Genomic DNA, 22062 nt, shown 5'->3' with positions numbered 1-22062 from the left:
CTGTTGTAGTTCTGTTGTAGTTCTGTTCTAGTTCTGTTCTTAGTTCTGTTCTAGTTCTGTTCTAGTTCTGTTCTAGTTCTGTTCTAGTTCTGTTCTAGTTCTGTTCTAGTTCTGTTCTAGTTCTGTTCTAGTTCTGTTCTAGTTCTGTTCTAGTTCTGTTCTAGTTCTGTTCTAGTTCTGTTCTAGTTCTGTTCTAGTTCTGTTCTAGTTCTGTTCTAGTTATGTTCTAGTTCTGTTCTAGTTCTGTTCTAGTTCTGTTCTAGTTCTGTTCTAGTTCTGTTCTAGTTCTGTTCTAGTTCTGTTCTAGTTCTGTTCTAGTTCTGTTCTAGTTGTGTTCTAGTTGTGTTCTAGTTGTGTTCTAGTTCTGTTCTAGTTATGTTCTAGTTATGTTCTAGTTATGTTCTAGTTCTGTTCTAGTTCTGTTCTAGTTGTGTTCTAGTTGTGTTCTAGTTGTGTTCTAGTTGTGTTCTAGTTCTGTTCTAGTTCTGTTCTAGTTCTGTTCTAGTTCTAGTTCTGTTCTAGTTCTGTTCTAGTTCTGTTCTAGTTCTGTTCTAGTTCTGTTCTAGTTCTGTTCTAGTTCTGTTCTAGTTCTGTTCTAGTTCTGTTCTAGTTCTGTTCTAGTTCTGTTCTAGTTCTGTTCTAGTTCTGTTCTAGTTCTGTTCTAGCTCTGTTCTAGCTCTGTTCTAGTTCTGTTCTAGTTCTGTTCTAGTTCTGTTCTAGTTCTGTTCTAGTTCTGTTCTAGTTCCGTTCTAGTTCTGTTCTAGTTCAGTTCTAGTTCTATTCTAGTTCTGTTCTAGTTCTGTTCTAGTTCTGTTCTAGTTGTGTTCTAGTTCTGTTCTAGTTCTGTTCTAGTTCTGTTCTAGTTCTGTTCTAGTTCTGTTCTAGTTCTGTTCTAGTTCTGTTCTAGTTCTGTTCTAGTTCTGTTCTAGTTCTGTTCTAGTTCTGTTCTAGTTCTGTTCTAGTTCTGTTCTAGTTCTATTCTAGTTCTATTCTAGTTCTGTTGTAGTTCTGTTCGTTCTAGTTCTGTTCTAGTTCTGTTCTAGTTCTGTTCTAGTTCTGTTCTAGTTCTGTTCTAGTTCTGTTCTAGTTCTGTTCTAGTTCTGTTCTAGTTCTGTTCTAGTTCTGTTCTAGTTCTGTTCTAGTTCTGTTCTAGTTCTGTTCTAGTTCTGTTCTAGTTCTGTTCTAGTTCTGTTCTAGTTCTGTTCTAGTTCTGTTCTAGTTCTGTTCTAGTTCTGTTCTAGTTCTGTTCCAGTTCTGTTCTAGTTGTGTTCTAGTTGTGTTCTAGTTGTGTTCTAGTTCTGTTCTAGTTCTGCTCTAGTTCTTTTATAGTTCTGTTCTAGTTCTGTTCTAGTTCTGTTCTAATTCTGTTCTAGTTCTGTTCTAGTTCTGTTCTAGTTCTGTTCTAGTTCTGTTCTAGTTCTGTTCTAGTTCTGTTCTAGTTCTGTTCTAGTTCTGTTCTACTTCTGTTCTAGTTCTGTTCTAGCTCTGTTCTAGTTCTGTTCTAGCTCTGTTCTAGTTCTGTTCTAGTTCTTTTATAGTTCTGTTCTAGTTCTAGTTCTGTTCTATTCTGTTCTAGTTCTGTTCTAGTTCTGTTCTAGTTCTGTTCTAGTTCTGTTCTAGTTCTGTTCTAGTTCTGTTCTAGTTCTGTTCTAGTTCTGTTCTAGTTCTGTTCTAGTCTGTTCTAGCTCTGTTCTAGCTCTGTTCTAGTTCTGTTCTAGTTCTGTTCTAGTTCTGTTCTAGTTCTGTTCTAGTTCTGTTCTAGTTCCGTTCTAGTTCTGTTCTAGTTCAGTTCTAGTTCTATTCTAGTTCTGTTCTAGTTCTGTTCTAGTTCTGTTCTAGTTGTGTTCTAGTTCTGTTCTAGTTCTGTTCTAGTTGTGTTCTAGTTCTGTTCTAGTTCTGTTCTAGTTCTGTTCTAGTTCTGTTCTAGTTCTAGTTCTGTTCTAGTTCTGTTCTAGTTCTGTTCTAGTTCTGTTCTAGTTCTGTTCTAGTTCTGTTCTAGTTCTGTTCTAGTTCTGTTCTAGCTCTGTTCTAGTTCTGTTCTAGTTCTGTTCTAGTTCTGTTCTAGTTCTGTTCTAGTTCTGTTCTAGTTCTGTTCTAGTTCTGTTCTAGTTCTGTTCTAGTTCTGTTCTAGTTCTGTTCTAGTTCTGTTCTAGTTCTGTTCTAGTTCTGTTCTAGTTCTGTTCTAGTTCTGTTCTAGTTCTGTTCTAGTTCTGTTCTAGTTCTGTTCTAGTTCTGTTGTAGTTCTGTTCTAGTTCTGTTCTAGTTCTGTTCTAGTTCTGTTCTAGTTCTGTTCTAGTTCTGTTCTAGTTCTGTTCTAGTTCTGTTCTAGTTCTGTTCTAGTTCTGTTCTAGTTCTGTTCTAGTTTCTGTTCTAGTTCTGTTCTAGTTCTGTTCTAGTTCTGTTCTAGTTCTGTTCTAGTTCTGTTTCTAGTTCTGTTCTAGTTCTGTTCTAGTTCTGTTCTAGTTCTGTTTAGTTCTGTTCTAGTTCTGTTCTAGTTCTGTTCTAGTTCTGTTCTTTTAGTTCTGTTCTAGTTCTGTTCTAGTTCTGTTCTGTTCTAGTTCTAGTTCTGTTCTAGTTCTAGTTCTGTTCTAGTTCTGTTCTAGTTCTAGTTCTGTTCTAGTTCTGTTCTAGTTCTGTTCTAGTTCTGTTCTAGTTCTAGTTCTGTTCTAGTTCTGTTCTAGTTCTGTTTGTTCTGTTCTAGTTCTGTTCTAGTTTTTCTGTTCTAGTTCTGTTCTAGTTCTGTTCTAGTTCTAGTTCTAGTTCTGTTCTAGTTCTGTTCTAGTTCTGTTCTAGTTCTGTTCTAGTTCTGTTCTAGTTCTAGTTCTGTCTAGTTCTAGTTCTAGTTCTGTTCTAGTTCTGTTCTAGTTCTTTTTCTAGTTCTTTTCTAGTTCTTTTCTAGTTCTGTTCTAGTTCTGTTCTAGTTCTGTTCTAGTTCTGTTCTAGTTCTGTTCTAGTTCTGTTCTAGTTCTGTTCTAGTTTTGTTCTAGTTCTGTTCTAGTTCTGTTCTAGTTCTGTTCTAGTTCTGTTCTAGTTCTGTTCTAGTTCTGTTCTAGTTCTGTTCTAGTTCTGTTCTAGTTCTGTTCTAGTTCTGTTCTAGTTCTGTTCTAGTTCTGTTCTAGTTCTGTTCTAGTTCTGTTCTAGTTCTGTTCTAGTTCTGTTCTAGTTCTGTTCTAGTTCTGTTCTAGTTCTGTTCTAGTTCTGTTCTAGTTCTGTTCTAGTTCTGTTCTAGTTCTGTTCTAGTTCTGTTCTAGTTCTGTTCTAGTTCTGTTCTAGTTCTGTTCTAGTTCTGTTCTAACTCTGTTCTAGTTCTGTTCTAGTTCTGTTCTAGTTCTGTTCTAGTTCTGTTGTAGTTCTGTTCTAGTTCTGTTCTAGTTCTGTTCTAGTTCTGTTCTAGTTCTGTTCTAGTTCTGTTCTAGTTCTGTTCTGTTCTGTTCTGTTCTGTTCTAGTTCTATTCTAGTTCTGTTCTTAGTCCTTTCTAGTTCTACTTTTTTTTCTAATTCTGTTTTAGTTTTTGAAATAGACACATACATTCTTTTATTTTTTTTAGTATATATTTATTTAAGTTAACTTTTAACTTTATTTAATATTAATTTATTAATAATATATATTTAGTTATTATTTTTCATACAAAAATTTCGTTCGTTGTGGCTTAATTTCCAAAAAAATATAAATTCTTAAAACTACATTTTAAACAAACTAAAAAATACGAAAAACAAAATTAAATAAAAAACGAAAACATTAAAATAAATGGCAAATTTAACTTAAATTTAACGAAACATGGCATTTTTATGTTTTTAGCTGCTACGACAACAACGAAAAAAAAGTTTTTATACAAAGACTTAAAGAGTATTTTTAAATTAACCGAAGATTTTGTTTTTCCATCTGGAGAGGAGACCGGGTTTTTCAGCTTCAGCTTGAACTTCGAGTTGCTAGAAAGGGAGGGAGAGAAACAGATAGTGTTAATAAATTGGTAAACTTTAAAGGTTAGAGTTCAAATACTTACTCCAGTTTGATCGATTTGCTTTTCACTCTGCATGGGTTGTTGATGGGTGAAGGTGCCAGTTAAGTCTTCTACTTCAACTTGTTGTTGTTGTTGACCATAGGCATGACCTTGTCCGTGACCATAACCATGACCTTGAGAGTGACCATAGGCATGACCATGACCTTGCCCATGACCATAACCATGACCGCGGTTATGTCCATAACCATGACCGCCATAACCTCCCTGAGTATAAGAGGAAGAGGAGGAAGAAGCCGAAGCAGATCCACCAAAGGTTCCTTGTAAATCTTCCACCTGAACTTGCTGGCCAAATTCATCTTCCATCTGCACTTGTTGTTGACCATAGTCATCGGCAGTCAAGGCTTGAGAACCCATTTGATTTTGTCCAGCTCCATGGCTGTAGGAATAGCTGCCGGACATAGAGTGAGAACCTCCATAGCCACCTGATTGTTGGTTAGGTTCCATTTTCATTTGAGCACTAGGAGGGGAGGGCAAAACATATTTAGAACCCATTACACCGGGTTCATCGTTGTCAATGTTTTCATCGAACACATTGGGGGGTTGATCTCCACGATCCTTGGAGATGAAAGGCTTGTTTGAGGCAGTGCGATTTGTGGTGCCAGGACCATTTTCCCAACCACCATAGCCGCCATAACTGAAGGGCAAACGAGCTTGACTTAGAAGATACAATTTGCGGCGCCATTGTACTAGTTCTTCTCCTTGCAAACCGGTCTTACGTTGCAATACACCATAACGTCTGCTTTCGTTGGCTCCCCATTGTACACGCACGGGTTCCGAGGCGGTTTTCTTGTGCATGATATAGGTAATGAAACGCAATTCCTTTTCACGGAAATCTTGCAATTGATTGAGGTTCATTTGATAGTATTGAGCCAATTTTTGTATGCGCTCGAATTCTTGCAATTGCCAGTCCTTCAATTCTTGGGCGGTTATGCCAATATTGGCGGCCAAACCATTGAATAACATTTCTTGTTTCTGCCAGTTTTGCAAGTTCTCCAAATTGTAGCTCTTATCCTTGATGAAACTGTACAAACGATCTCTTTCGGTCTTTTGCCAAGGTTCCACCTTAAGCAAAACAGTTCTATCCAACAAACCTTCTCTATTCATATTGGCAATTACCACCTTTTGGAAGGGCACTAACTCCTCCAAAGAACAGCCATACATTTGGGTCAATTGTTTTTGGAAGTAATCATCTTGGGCAATAAATTCCAAGAACTCTTCTTCGGTTATGGACAATTCAGCAGCAATAGCTCTCAATCTTTGTCTTTCCTGCTCCTGCCAGCCACTGTATTGGACGCCAGAACCAGAATGTTGATCGTAGCCCTTAATCAAACCCAATACTCCCAAACGTTTGATTTCGTTTCTAATCCAAATCTCTACTTCTTCAATGGTTACATGATATTGATCACAGATGCGATTAAGAGTGGTTTGATCTTTCAAAATTTCCTGTTCCCATTGTTCTTGGGTGCGGTAGGGATTGCGTGAGATCAAATTGTAAAGACGATCCTTTTCGCCCTTTTGCCATTCAGTTAGGTTTTCGGTAACAATTTTTCTTTGGTTCAATAACTTTTGCAATTCCAATTTATACCATTCAATGATTTGCTCTACAGTCAAGTGATACTGTTGGGCCAAACGCTGCAAGTATTCACGATCATTGATCAATTGTCTTTCCAATTCTTCAATAGACCACTGCTGTTGTTTGCGCATTTTATCGTTGATCAATTGTTGTAGGTGATTTTGTTCATGGGTTTCCCATTCTTCAACGATCACCTTGCCATAGATAAAACCTTGGGGAACCAATTCTTGAGCAGCCTGTCTCAACCAGGTTTCGATTTCTTCAACGGTGACATTGTATTGTCTGGCGAACTGTTCCCAGCGCATGCGTTCATTCTTCAAATATTGTTCGAATTCTTGCCAAGACATAGGTTTAACTTGGGCCACAGCTTGCAAATGGGCTTTGGTTTGTTCTTTCCAGATCTCTTCGTTGGTGAACATACCTTGGCTATTCCAGTTGTTTTGGGGATGTTTGCTAGTCCAGGATTCAGTGAATTCCCAGTCGGAGATCTTATCAGTGGGTCCCTTAACCATACCCAATAATTGGAGTCTAGCACCTTCTTGTTCTACCCAGGATTCGATTTCTTCCACGGTAACATGATAATCTTGGGCAATGCGTTGTAATCTGGCCTTGTCACGTTTGATGAAAGCATCTAATTGTTCGGTGGTGGCAGCCTTGTTCTGTTGCTTCAACCAATCTTGTAAACGCTCTCTTTCAATCTTTTGCCAGTATGACAATTGTTCCACCTGCACCAAACCGGAATTCTTCAATCTTTGCAGTTCATCCTTCATCCATTGTTCGATTTGTTGCACCGAGACATTGTATTCGTTGGCAAGTTTTTGCAATCTCTCTCTATCTCTTCTCAATTGTTGCTCGAACTCCTCATTGGTGATTTCTCTTTGCTGTTGCAAACACAAGGCAATCAAACGTTTCTGTTCATCTTCCTGCCATTTAGTTAGATTTTCCACTTGAACCTCACCGGTGGTCTTCAAGTTCAACAATTGTTCTCTCAGCCATTGTTCAATTTCGGTAACACTAACGGAATATTGTTGGGATAGTTGTAGTAAATGATCCTTTTGCTTCTTCAATTCAACTTCGAATTGTACATAGTTTAAGCGATTATTTTCTCTAATCATTTGCTTAAGTCTTTCCAATTCGGCTACTTGCCAGGCGGACAGCTTGGCAATTTGTTCACTGGTTTCCTTTCTCAAGCGCAAAAGTTCACGGATCATCCATTCTTCCACTTCCTTAACATTTACGCGATAGTAATCGGCCAATTGGGTCAAATGATCGCGATCGCTCTTTAATTTATCTTCATACTCCTTGGTAGTCCATTCGTTCTTGTGTTGCTTAATAAGATTGAGTATATAATCACGTTCGGCTATTTGCCAGCCCTTCAATTGTTCCAATTCGAACTTGCCCTTCTCCTTCAAATCTTGTATGACCTTCTGTACATATTCTTCCACTTCGTTGACATTGACATGATATTGTCTGGCCAAGTTCATGAGGAAAGTTCTATCCTTTTGTATCTTTACCTGGAATTCTTCCACAGTAATGCTGGACTGTTGTTGCAAGAGATTGAGTATACGTTGTTGTTGTTCCTTTTGCCATTGTGTCATTTTTTCAATGTTCAATTTACCTTGTTGTTGCAAACGGTTGACCTCACTTTGAATCCATTTCTCAATTTCCTCCACAGAGGTGTGATATTGGAAGGCAGTCTTTTGCATATGATCTCTATCTTGTCTCAAGACTTGTTCAAATTCTTCCACCGACCATTGTTTGTTTTGTTTTAGGAGAGCATCTAAACGTTCTCTTTCGGCTATTTGCCAGGAAGTCAAGTTATCGATTTGCAATTGTCCCTCATCACGTAATCTAGCCAATTCTTTCTTCATCCATGATTCGATCTCTTCTACTTGGATTTGATAATCTCTAGCCAATTTCTCTAGCAATTCACGATCTTGTCTTAATCTTTGTTCCAATTGTTCGGTAGATTGGTATTGTTCTTGGGTAATACGTTCCAAGTAGCGTCTTTCTACCTCCTGCCAGTTGGTAAGCTTCTCATTGGGCTTCAACAAACCCATGGCTACAAATCTTTGTTCTTCATTCTTAACCCAAGTTTCGATTTCCTCAATCTTGACATTGTGTTGCATGGCCAAGGCTTGCAAGCGGGAACGATCTTCCAACAACCATTTGTGGAATTCTTCTACGGTAAAGTCACGTTCCTTAACCATGTTGGTCAAGTTGCCTCTCCATTCGTTTTGCCAGTCCTTCAATTTCTCCAATTCAACTAAACCTTCGGCTTGCAATCTTTGTATTTCCTTCTTGATCCATTCTTCAATCTCTTCAACACGCACTTGATGTTGGTGAGCTGTGCTATACAAATGGGTTTGATCATTCTTGATCTTCTCCTCCAATTCCTTGATGGAAAGATTATTTTGTTGCACCAAATTCATGATACGCTCACGTTCAATCTTCTGCCAGTTGTTCAATTGTTCTTGCAGTTGCAACAAGCCCATGGTTTGTAAACGTTCACCTTCCTTCTTAATCCAGGTTTCAATTTCGGTGGTCTTGACATTGTACATCTTAGCCAAGTCGGCTAATTTTTGACGATCAGACAACAGCTTGCGTTCGAATTCTTCAATGGTTAGTTGATTGTTTTGCAACAAAATAAGCATTTGTTCTCTTTCGGCCTTTTGCCAATCCTTAAGATCTTCAGCCTTAACCAAGCCTTGGGATTGTAGACGCATAAGTTCCTTCTTAAGCCATTCTTCGATTTCGGAAACCTACGAAATTTTTACAAAAATTATAAGAAATATTTCTTTTTTACATATTACCACCAAAAAACTTACTTGCACATTATAGTTGGCAGCCAATTGATTCAAATGACTTTGATCGGTCTTGATCTTAAGCTCCAAATCCTGCACAGTGGCCTGACTTTGTTGGACAATGAGCAATAGACGTTGTCTTTCCTGTTGCTGCCATTCGGCCAATTCTTTCTTGACCTCATTGAGGAAGCCCTCATTCTTCAATTCATGTATTTCCTTTCTCAACCATTCTTGAATCTCGTTAACCTGCACATTATAGGTGCTGGCCAAGTTTTGCAATTTCTGACGATCATTGACGATTTGTGTTTGGAATTCCTCTACGGTAAGATCGTTTTGGGCTATGAGTTTCTTGAGATTTTCATGTTCTCTCATTTGCCATTCCTTAATGCCCATTTCAATTTGCAATTGACCCTCCTTTTGCAAACGTTCCAATTCTTGTCTTTGCCATTTCTCCACCTCCTCAATACTGACATGATATTTATTGGCCAATGTTTGCAAGTAAATGCGATCCTTAGCCATTTGTTCATCAATATTACCCACAGAACCGCGATGATTCTTGACAATATTCTCCAAACGATCACGTTCCGACTTTTGCCATTCGGTGATGCGTGTCATTTCATTGCGTTGTTCGGTAATGATGCCACCCAAGCGGGACAATTCTCCTTTAAGCCATTTTTCCAAATCGCCTACATTACCGCGATATTTCAGGGAGAGATCGGAGAGTTTTTGTTGATCCATTTTAATGGAATTTTGCAACTGATCAATGGTAGCATTGTGTTGTCTAATCAATTCCTCTAAACGTTCTTGTTCACTGGTGCGTGTTAGAGATTCGGTATTGGGGCGGGAAATCATAGAATTGTTTTGATCATTGAAGAAAACGTACAAACGATCTAATTCCTCAATTTGCCAGGTCTTCAATTCATCTACAGTGATTCTATATTGACGGGCCAATTGAGCCAATTTATCGGCATTTTCCTTTTGCCATCTCTCCAATTCATCGCGAGTAACACTGTTCTGATGGATCAACCAATCAAGGCGACCACGTTCCATGCGTTTCCAGGTGGTGTCATCATTAGTTTGGGCACGATATTGACCCAACAACACACGATAACGTTCCAATTCTTTGCGATGCCAATCCTGGATTTCTTCAACGGTGCAGTGATAACGTTCAGCCAAAGCCAAAAGTCTTTCTTCCTGTTGTCTTTGCCAAGCTTCCAAACTTTGAGGGGTAATATTGCCCGAGGTCAGGAACCAGAAGAAACGTTCACGTTCCTCGCGTTTCCACTCCTCATCACGTGGCACGGTCCACTCACCAAAGGGACGTTCAGTGTCATACACCAATTTACCATCAACCCATTTCTTGTGGCTCTCGGAACCAGAGACAACGGTACCATCAGCATTGGTAATAATAGTCTTATTGTAACGTCTAACAGTCACAGTAGAGCCGGGACTATAGCTAGGCTGATAAACATGAGATCCAGTACCGAAAGTTTCAACTTCGGACTTAGCAGAAGTATCTACGGGTATATGTACAGGAGGTTTGTACAAATTGGAACTGGTACCCCAATGGGAATCAACATTAACCACTGGACTATAACCCACTACACTGGGTTCCATATTTTGATTAACCCAATCGTAAACGGTCTTCTTGCGGGTAACAACAGTACTGCCGCCGGGAACATAAACCTGACCGCCAGTTGTATAGCCAGCATTGGAGGAACCATAGGAACTGCCAGTGTTATAAGAGCCAGTGTAAACTGGTACCGTATTAGTGGTAACAACGGTACGATTTCTCTTAACCACGGTGATGTAGGGATTTTCAAAAGTGCCTTCTCCACCGCTCTTATGGGCTTCGGTAACATTTCTGTGCACCACAATGGTCTTACCATCGACAACCTTAACCTCAGCGGGATAATTGTAGGTTTTAACATCATCGAAATTGGACAAGTCCAAATTTAAAGATTGCTGTTGACCATAATCAACACCAGCTACGGCATATTTTTGCAAAATATCCGAAGATTTCCATTCAAAGAAATTGGGTTGACCAATAACGGTGTAAGAGACCAAACCATTACGCATGTCATTAACCAATTGTTCACTTTGGAAACGGCAAATGGCATCCAATTCCCCAGAAGTTTTACCAGTCAAGCTGATAATGCTCTCTAAAAGGAAAAGACAACCAAAAATTAATATTAAACCATACAGTCCGAAGATTTCCATTCAAAACTTACCCGACCATGGAGTATAGCTAGTGCTATAACCTGAGGTAGAACCGGAAGACATGCTATTATATTCTTGTCTTAGACGATTGGCAAATTGTCTAATATCATCGATGTGAGCATAAGCCCAGCTGTTAAGACTACAGCATGAGCCATAACCATAGGATGAAGACGAGGAAGATGCCGAGGATGAGGAAGATGATTGTGAGTAGGAAGAAGTGTATTGAGCACTACTGCCGGGAGTATAGGGGCAGGCACCATAGGAACCACAGTCAGCAGCACGTCTATTGTAGGCACTGTAACCGCAACTCCATTGTACCAATGCCACTAGCACTATTATTAGGCTAAGGCCTCTCATTTTTAGGATTTAAATTTGTGTTTCTAATGGAAAGTTTTCGGAAATGCTGGAAGAAAAGAAAGATCAAAAATTAGGTAAATAAAAATACAATTATAATGTTCAGAGATCTTTTAAATGTTTAGAAAGTCTAGTCTTTAGTCCAGTGTATAGTCTATATTCTAGTCTATAGCCTAGTTCGTAGTCTAATCTATAGTGTAGTTCATAGTCTAGTCTATAGTCTAGTCTATAGTCTAGTCTATAGTCTAGTCTATAGTCTAGTCTATAGTCTAGTCTAGTATAGTCTAGTCTATAGAGTCTATAGTCTAGTCTATAGTCTAGTCTGCCAGTGTTATAAGTGCCAGTGTAGTCTATAGTCTAGTCTATTGTCTATAGTCTAGTCTATAGTCTAGTCTATAGTCTAGTCTATAGTCTAGTCTATAGTCTAGTCTATAGTCTAGTCTATAGTCTAGTCTATAGTCTAGTCTATAGTCTAGTCTATAGTCTAGTCTATAGTCTAGTCTATAGTCTAGTCTATAGTCTAGTCTATAGTCTAGTCTATAGTCTAGTCTATAGTCTAGTCTATAGTCTAGTCTATAGTCTAGTCTATAGTCTAGTCTATAGTCTAGTCTATAGTCTAGTCTATAGTCTAGTCTATAGTCTAGTCTATAGTCTAGTCTATAGTCTAGTCTATAGTCTAGTCTATAGTCTAGTCTATAGTCTAGTCTATAGTCTAGTCTATAGTCTAGTCTATAGTCTAGTCTATAGTCTAGTCTATAGTCTAGTCTATAGTCTAGTCTATAGTCTAGTCTATAGTCTAGTCTATCGTCTAGTCTATAGTCTAGTCTATAGTCTAGTCTATCGTCTAGTCTATAGTCTAGTCTATAGTCTAGTCTATCGTCTAGTCTATAGTCTAGTCTATAGTCTAGTCTCGTCTAGTCTATAGTCTAGTCTATAGTCTAGTCTATTGTCTAGTCTATAGTCTAGTCTATAGTCTAGTCTATAGTCTAGTCTATAGTCTAGTCTATAGTCTAGTCTATAGTCTAGTCTATAGTCTAGTCTATAGTCTAGTCTATAGTCTAGTCTATAGTCTAGTCTATAGTCTAGTCTATAGTCTAGTCTATAGTCTATCTATAGTCTAGTCTATAGTCTAGTCTATAGTCTAGTCTATAGTCTAGTCTATAGTCTATCTAGTCTAGTCTATAGTCTAGTCTATAGTCTAGTCTATAGTCTAGTCTATAGTCTAGTCTATAGTCTAGTCTATAGTCTAGTCATAGTCTAGTCTATAGTCTAGTCTATAGTTAGTCTATAGTCTAGTCTATAGTCTAGTCTATAGTCTAGTCTATAGTCTAGTCTATAGTCTAGTCTATAGTCTAGTCTATAGTCTAGTCTATAGTCTAGTCTATAGTTAGTCTATAGTCTAGTCTATAGTCTAGTCTATAGTCCTAGTCTATAGTCTAGTCTATATCTAGTCTATAGTCTAGTCTATAGTCTAGTCTATAGTCTAGTCTATAGTCTAGTCTATAGTCTAGTCTATAGTCTAGTCTATAGTCTAGTCTATAGTCTAGTCTATAGTCTAGTCTATAGTCTAGTCCTTAGTCTAGTCTATAGTCTAGTCTATAATCTAGTCTATAGTCTAGTCTAGTCTAGTCTATAGTCTAGTCTATAGTCTAGTCTATAGTCTAGCCTATAGTCTAGTCTATAGTCTAGTCTATAGTCTAGTCTATAGTCTAGTCTATAGTCTAGTCTATAGTCTAGTCTATAGTCTAGTCTATAGTCTAGTCTATAGTCTAGTCTATAGTCTAGTCTATAGTCTAGTCTATAGTCTAGTCTATAGTCTAGTCTATAGTCTAGTCTATAGTCTAGTCTATAGTCTAGTCTATAGTCTAGTCTATAGTCTAGTCTATAGTCTAGTCTATAGTCTAGTCTATAGTCTAGTCTATAGTCGTCTATAGTCTATCTAGTCTAGTCTATCGTCTAGTCTATCGTCTAGTCTATAGTCTAGTCTATAGTCTAGTCTATCGTCTAGTCTATAGTCTAGTCTATAGTCTAGTCTATAGTCTAGTCTATAGTCTAGTCTATAGTCTAGTCTATAGTCTAGTCTATAGTCTAGTCTATAGTCTAGTCTATAGTCTAGTCTATAGTCTAGTCTATAGTCTAGTCTATAGTCTAGTCTATAGTCTAGTCTATAGTCTAGTCTATAGTCTAGTCTATAGTATAGTCTATAGTCTAGTCTATAGTCTAGTCTATAGTCTAGTCTATAGTCTAGTCTATAGTCTAGTCTATAGTCTAGTCTATAGTCTAGTTTATAGTCTAGTCTATAGTCTAGTCTATAGTCTAGTCTATAGTCTAGTCTATAGTCTAGTCTATAGTCTAGTCTATAGTCTAGTCTATAGTCTAGTCTATAGTCTAGTCTATAGTCTAGTCTATAGTCTAGTCTATAGTCTAGTCTATAGTCTACTCTATAGTCTAGTCTATAGTCTAGTCTATAGTCTAGTCTATAGTCTAGTCTATAGTCTAGTCTATAGTCTAGTCTATAGTCTAGTCTATAGTCTAGTCTATAGTCTAGTCTATAGTCTAGTCTATAGTCTAGTCTATAGTCTAGTCTATAGTCTAGTCTATAGTCTAGTCTATAGTCTAGTCTATAGTCTAGTCTAGTCTATAGTCTAGTCTATAGTCTAGTCTATAGTCTAGTCTATAGTCTAGTCTATAGTCTAGTCTAGAGTCTAGTCTATAGTCTAGTCTATATTCTAGTCTATAGTCTAGTCTATAATCTAGTCTATAGGCTAATCCATAGTTGAGACAAATTGTTAGCGGTGGTGATCGTGAACCTATTGGGAAAGTACTATCACGAAAGTATTAAGGTAGTTTGGGAATGGATGAGATCCGAGAACATTTTTAGTTTAAGAGAGAAATAGACGAAGTTAAATACAGTTAGAGTTTTATTTCGGAAATTGATTTAATACTGAATTCATTAAATATTTTTAACAAATTTTGTTCCAATTTTTTTTTTTTTTTTTTGCTCTAATCTCTAATTTATATTAAATCGTAAAAATCACTTTTATTTTCTTCATAAAAAAACGATAAGAATAATATTTCTTTATAATAATTTTTTTCTGAATTACTATAATACTTTGCGATTTTGTGTTGAAATATTGAAAAAAAGAAAAAACAATAAAAAGATTTATTATACACAAAAATTATCAGTTGAAATACGTCTTCAAAAGTTCAAAAGGTGTTTTTCTATAAATCTTTGTTAAATATATAGAAAAAAAAACAACACATTTTCTTAATAAATTTAAGAAAAAAAATTATAAAAAATTTAATAAAAAATTATGTCATGTGTTTAATGAGAGAAATTAAGACAAAAAGCAATTTTAAAGAAATAATTGGGGTGATATCCGGTAAAAAGACTAGAAAAAAATTAAGGCCAAGGAACTTAATTGGAAATAATCAGGTGATAAAGAATTAAAAGAAAACATTAAACAAAAAATGTATGTGTCCAAAAAGATTTTCAATTAAATTTTCAATGCTATTTTTAAATATTTACTTTTAAGAATGTATTTTTAAAACAAACTATTTTTAGTTCCTTTATTTAAAACTCCCCTCCCCGAATTTTGAAAAAAAAAAAAAATGAGGTCAATAGTTTGTCAAAAACTCTAAACAATTTGTAGTCTTCGAAGAAATTACAATATGTTTTAGATTTTATGTAAATTTCTAATGACATCACTCTTGCTTTTGTTAAATATAGAGATTTGTCAGTTGGTGAGTTTTGAAAATACGAAAACCTCCCACCGTCATCACTGCACTCACTCGCACACACACATTCAGATTAGAGCATTCTGTTGTCATCGGTTTAAATAAAAAATGCATTACACAAAAAACAACAACCACAACAAAAAAATGCATCAATAAAATTAACATGTGTCAAACAAATTTTGAAAATGTTTAGAACCAGGCATGGAATATATAGTACATTAGTACTTTTTGACAACGAAAAATCCCCACGACAATTTCTGAACTGAACTAGAACTGAACTAAAACTGAACTAGAACTGAACTAGAACTGAACTAGAACTGAACTAGAACTGAACTAGAACTTGACTGAACTAGAACTGAACTAGAACTGAACTAGAACTGAACTAGAACTGAACTAGAACTGACTAGAACTGAACTGAACTAGAACTGAACTAGAACTGAACTAGAACTGAACTAGAACTGAACTAGAACTGAACTAGAACTGAACTAGAAACTGAACTAGAACTGAACTAGAACTGAACTAGAACTGAACTAGAACTGAACTAGAACTGAACTAGAACTGAACTAGAACTGAACTAGAACTGAACTAGAACTGAACTAGAACTGAACTAGAACTGAACTAGAACTGAACTAGAACTGAACTAGAACTGAACTAGAACTGAACTAGAACTGAACTAGAACTGAACTAGAACTGAACTAGAACTGAACTAGAACTGAACTAGAACTGAACTAGAACTGAACTAGAACTGAACTAGAACTGAACTAGAACTGAACTAGAACTGAACTAGAACTGAACTAGAACTGAACTAGAACTGAACTAGAACTGAACTAGAACTGAACTAGAACTGAACTAGAACTGAACTAGAACTGAACTAGAACTGAACTAGAACTGAACTAGAACTGAACTAGAACTGAACTAGAACTGAACTAGAACTAAACTAGAACTGAACTAGAACTGAACTAGAACCGAACTAGAACTGAACAGGACTATAAACTAGACTATAGACTAGACTATAGACTAGACTAGACTAGACTAGACTAGACTATAGACTAGACTAGACTAGACTAGACTAGACTAGACTAGACTAGACTAGACTACTAGACTAGACTAGACTATAGACTAGACTAGACTAGACTAGACTAGACTAGACTAGACTAGACTAGACTAGACTAGACTAGACTAGACTAGACTAGACTAGACTAGACTAGACTAGACTAGACTAGACTAGACTATAGACTAGACTAGACTAGACTATAGACTAGACTATAGACTAGACTATAGACTAGACTATAGACTAGACTATAGACTAGACTATAGACTAGACTATAGACTAGACTATACTAGACTATAGACTAGACTATACTAGACTATAGACTAGACTATAGACTAGACTATAGACTAGACTATAGACTAGACTATAGACTAGACTATAGACTAGACTATAGACTAGACTATAGACTAGACTATAGACTAGACTATAGACTAGACTATAGACTAGACTATAGACTAGACTATAGACTAGACTATAGACTAGACTATAGACTAGACTATAGACTAGACTATAGACTAGACTATAGACTAGACTATAGACTAGACTATAGACTAGACTATAGACTAGACTATAGACTAGACTATAGACTAGACTATAGACTAGACTATAGACTAGACTATAGACTAGACTATAGACTAGACTATAGACTAGACTATAGACTAGACTATAGACTAGACTATAGACTAGACTATAGACTAGACTATAGACTAGACTATAGACTAGACTATAGACTAGACTATAGACTAGACTATAGACTAGACTATAGACTAGACTATAGACTAGACTTAGACTAGACTATAGACTAGACTATAGACTAGACTATACTAGACTATAGACTAGACTATAGACTAGACTATAGACTAGACTATAGACTAGACTATAGACTAGACTATAGACTAGACTATAGACTAGACTATAGACTAGACTATAGACTAGACTATAGACTAGACTATAGACTAGACTATAGACTAGACTATAGACTAGACTATAGACTAGGCTATAGACTAGACTAGACTAGACTATAGACTAGACTATAGACTAGACTATAGACTAGACTATAGACTAGACTATAGACTAGACTATAGACTAGACTATAGACTAGACTATAGACTAGACTATAGACTAGACTATAGACTAGACTATAGACTAGACTATAGACTAGACTATAGACTAGACTATAGACTAGACTATAGACTAGACTATAGACTAGACTATAGACTAGACTATAGACTAGACTATAGACTAGACTATAGACTAGACTATAGACTAGACTATAGACTAGACTATAGACTAGACTATAGACTAGACTATAGACTAGACTATAGACTAGACTATAGACTAGACTATAGACTAGACTATAGACTAGACTATAGACTATAGACTAGACTATAGACTAGACTATAGACTAGACTATAGACTAGACTATAGACTAGACTATAGACTAGACTATAGACTAGACTATAGACTAGACTATAGACTAGACTATAGACTAGACTATAGACTAGACTATAGACTAGACTATAGACTAGACTATAGACTAGACTATAGACTAGACTATAGACTAGACTATAGACTAGACTATAGACTAGACTATAGACTAGACTATAGACTAGACTATAGACTAGACTATAGACTAGACTATAGACTAGACTATAGACTAGACTATAGACTAGACTATAGACTAGACTATAGACTAGACTATAGACTAGACTATAGACTAGACTATAGACTAGACTATAGACTAGACTATAGACTAGACTATAGACTAGACTATAGACTAGACTATAGACTAGACTATAGACTAGATAGTCTATAGTTTAGTCTGCTATCCAGTCTGTAGTCCGGTTTACAGTCTTGTCTATTGTCTAATGGAAATTGAATTTAGTACTTAAAAACCTAAACGGTGCTATTTTTGTTGTTGTTGTATTTAGAAGTTTCAATTTTCCATCCCTGTTTAAAGCAAAAAGGTGTGTTGTAAGTTCTTAATAACAAACTATTTATAATCTCATTTCATTTCCAATTTAAACTTCTCGATTCAAACAGACATATTTCATCTTAAATTTTATAATTCCTCTATTTAAAAAAAATGTCAAGTTTATTGTCATATTTAAATTGTTTAAATTTTTTTTTTTTGTCATAATTAATTACAATTGATAATTGAACAATTGTCCAAACAAATAATTTCAATTAGCAGCAAATATAATTTGTCACTTTTGAATGCGTGCTTAAATTGTTATTGAACGGAGATGCTAGTTTTCAATTAAGATTGAAGGATTTTGATAAAACAAAAAATAAAATTTCAATAAACTTTCAATCACACGGTATAAAATTGAGGTTAATTAAATTGCTGCAAAAAAAATTTCAGCCGCCATTTCAATTAGAAAACTTATAAAGTTCAATAAAATGTTAATTAGATATTGTAGAGAAATCAAATTTGCAGGAAAAGCTTTCACAGTTAGTCGAAAATAGTAACAACGAGCTTTTGAAAGCTTTAAGGTATCTAAAAAATGTATACTGGACTTAAAAGCTTTTTCTTAACCATTTTAAACTTTGAAAAGCAAATTGAGAATTCTATAGAATTTGTTTAATTCCAAATTTCAAACTTCTTTACATATAAATCTAATCAAAACTTGGGGAATTTATAATTCAAATGTTAAGCTTTTAGAATTGCTTTTATATAAGTCTAAAGCTTTAACTATAAGTGAGTTACAGTGTGCTAAAGTTTAACACTTAGGAAAACCAAATCCTTAAATTAAAGAAAAGTTTAAGGGAATTTGTTTAAACATAATATCTAAACAACATCTTCAATCCTAATAAAACTTTAAGTAGATAAAGAGTTGAGCTTTCAGAATACTAATAGGTATAGGCTAAAGTTCCAGTAACAGCAGAGCTACAGTGGGCTAAACATAAACACTTTTGCCAGGAAAAACTTTTTCTTAAAATTTATAAATTCTTTAGTATTTCTTTAAGTATAAAATTTAAGCTTCGAAAAGTAATAGAGAAGAACTTAAGCTTTCAGAATAGTAGCTAAAAAATTCAGATATTCTAGCTTAGAGAAATCTGCAGTAAAACAAACATAAACATTTTTGAATTTATAGAGAAACTTTTAATATTTATGTTAAAAATAGTTTTGAATATTTAAACTATTTTTTTTTTTTGTTTAAATATAAAAGAATAATAAGCTTTTAATATGGTATTTAAATAAAAATTATTATAAACAAACCCATAAATGGCAACACAGGAACTACTTGAGTTTGAGTTTACCTTGATTTAAATTTTTTATGGGTTAGTGTTGGGAAGTTTAAATTGAATAACTTATTTTTATAAAAAATTTGAAACAAAACATTATTAAAAATATTATTGAATAACAATTAGTTTTATAAACAATTTAGTAAACAAAACTATGTTAATGCACAAAAAGCTTATACTGTTTAATATTTTAAAAAAGTTCTAAAATTCTTAAATTCTTTTATAATATCAAATTTTCTTAAAAAACTTTGTTCAAAAATTGTAAGATTTTCACATAGAAAACTTATTAATAGAGGTTCCAATATCAATTCTGTAAAATTTTAAAAGTTTTGAATAGATATTGTCAAAATTTTTCAAACAATTTTCTGCAGAGTGATAAAGTTTGAGACTATTTATTAGCTACTAAGAACAGATAAGTTATACATATTATATATCAATGGAAAGCTAATGATAACAGCTTTCCATTAATATATATATATATGTATGCTAAATTTAATACGTATTTCTTTAAATTAACAAATAATAAGAAAATCTTTGCAATTGTAATTTTCGAGTAAAACCCTAAATTGGTGTTCATTTTTAAAGTTATTTGGTGCAATAACAATAAGTATTTTATATCAAATGAAAGGTTATAGTGTCTACTTTTCGAAAATGTTAATTTTATATCAATATTTCGACATATTTTGTTATTAATTTAAAAAAATCTTGTAAAGGTATTAATTGCAGTTTTACTGTGCAATGTAAAATTGAAGGCCATTTTTAAGACATATTGGATCGAAAAAGTATAATTATTTTATACCAAATGGAAGGTCATGGTATCTACTTTTCAAAAATATAAATTTTATTTAAAAATGTCAATATGTTGTTGTTTTACTTTTAAAAAGAGACAAAAGTTTTTAAGAAAAGTTATCTACTAAAGTTTTACAGTGCAATGCAAAATTGACACGCGTTTTTAAGTTATATTGGAATGAAATGTTATAAGTATTTTATATCAAATGAAAGGTCATAGTGTCTACTTTTTGAAAATGTTAACTTTATATCAAAATTTTAATATGTTTTGTTATTAATTTAAAAAAAAAAAAATCATGTAGTTATTAATTGCAGTTTTACAGTGCTATGTAAAATTGACGGCCATTTTTAAGACATATTGTATCGAAAAAGTATATGTATTTTATATCAAATGAAAGGTCATGGTATATACTTTTCAAAAATATAAATTTTATTTAAAAATGTCAATATGTTGTTGTTTTATTTTTAAAAAGAGACAAAAGTTTTTAAGAAAAGTTATCTACTAAAGTTTTACAGTGCAATGCAAAATTGACACGCATTTTTAAGTTATATTGGTATGAAAAGTTATAAGTATTTTATATCAAATGAAAGGTCATAGTGTCTACTTTTTGAAAATGTTAATTTTATTTCAAAATTTTAATATATTTTGTTATTAATTCTAAAAAAAATTTGTAAAGTTATTAATTGCAGTTTTACAGTGTTATGTTAAATTGACGGCCATTTTAAAGACATATTGGATAGAAAAAGTATAATTATTTTATATCAAATGAAAGGTCATGGTATCTACTTTTCAAAAATATAAATTTTATTTAAAAATATCAATATGTTGTTGTTTTATTTTTAAAAAGAGACAAGAGTTTTTAACAAAAATTATCTACTAAAGTTTTACAGTGCAATGCAAAATTGACACGCGTTTTTAAGTGATATTGGAATGAAAAGTTATAAGTATTTTATATCAAATGAAAGGTTATAGTGCCTATATTTCAAAAATGTTAATTTTATATCAAAATTTTAATATATTTTATTATTAATTCTAAAAAAATCTTGTAAAGTTATTAATTGCAGTTTTACAGTGTTATGTAAAATTGACGGCCATTTTTAAGACATATTGTATCGAAAAAGTATAAGTATTTTGTATCAAATGAAAGGTCTTAATATCTTCTTTTCAAAAATATAAATTTTATTTAAAAATGTCAATATGTTGTTGTTTAATTTTTAAAAAGTATCAACAAAAGTTAAAAAACATTAAGAAAATTTAACTACTGCAGTTTTACAGTGCAATGTAAATTTGACAACCATTTTTAAAACATAGTGGATTGAAAAGTTTTAAGTATTTTATATCAAATGAAAGGTCATGGTGTCTACTTTTTATAAATGTCAATTTTATATCAAAATGTTAATATGTTTTGTTATTAATTTTAAAAAAATCATGTAGAATTATGAATTGCAGTTTTACAACGCTATGTAAAATTGACGGCCATTTTTAAGACATATTCTATCGGAAAGGTATAAGTATTTTATATCAAATGAAAGGTCATAGTGTCTACTTTTCATAAATATAAACTTTATTTAAAAATTTCAATAGGTTGTTGTTTAATTTTTAAAAAATTATCAAGAAAACTTAAAAACACTTAAGAAAAGTTATCAATTGCAGTTTTACAGTGCAATGTAAAATTTGCCGTCCATTTGTATTGAAAAGATATAAGTATTTTATATCACAAGATAGGTCACTCTGTCTGCTTTTTAAAAATGTTAAATTTATTTCATTTTTTTATTAAAATTAATTTTTACAATATTTTCAAAATTTCAAATTAAATTTCATCTTAAATTTAAAACTTTTTCCACCATTTTTTTATTAAAAAGTCTAATAATTTCAATATTTCTATAGATATTTTTTTTTTTCAAAATCTTATTATTTAAAGTACATTTTCTTAAAATTTTATTATTTTCAAGTTTTTCTTTAATTTTCTCTTTCACTCACTTGTTTTGTAATAAATCTCTCAATTAAATTTTATTCCATTAAAAATTTTCTTTTTACACAATTTAGGATAAGGATCCTTATAACAGTTTCACATACAGAAACTGCAGGATATTTATTTAACACTAATACCAACGCACCGGGAATGGTATTTTAATAATATTTATAATTCTTTAAACGTGCGTACGCGATCAGAGCAAAAGCTCAACTAATACAATGCAGCATAAATGCGATCGTAATATAAATGAAAATTTTGTCTCAAAATAAATCGAATACAACAACTA

At 33.6% G+C, this 22062-nt stretch overlaps 1 protein-coding gene across 1 annotated transcript; it reads right to left on the bottom strand.

Annotated features, from left to right (window-relative positions):
* Positions 1-3539: 3539 nt before the first annotated feature.
* On the bottom strand, positions 3540-22004 carry LOC119607627 (tiggrin). Its single transcript, XM_037961624.1, has 5 exons — positions 21782-22004; positions 10631-11022; positions 8424-10561; positions 4005-8357; positions 3540-3930 (listed from the first exon to the last, which is right to left on the bottom strand). The coding sequence occupies exons 2-5, from the start codon at positions 10974-10976 to the stop codon at positions 3859-3861; spliced, it is 6909 nt and encodes a 2302-aa protein (XP_037817552.1). The 5' UTR covers positions 10977-11022; positions 21782-22004; the 3' UTR covers positions 3540-3858.
* Between the last annotated feature and the right edge of the window lie 58 nt (positions 22005-22062).

This window comes from Lucilia sericata, unplaced genomic scaffold (assembly GCF_015586225.1).
Source record: "Lucilia sericata isolate MDLA Ls3-8-SP2 unplaced genomic scaffold, ASM1558622v1 Contig000720F_arrow, whole genome shotgun sequence".
Lineage (NCBI taxonomy): Eukaryota > Metazoa > Arthropoda > Insecta > Diptera > Calliphoridae > Lucilia > Lucilia sericata.
Note: the sequence above shows the minus strand (reverse complement) of the source record. Positions and strands in the feature narration are given on the sequence as shown.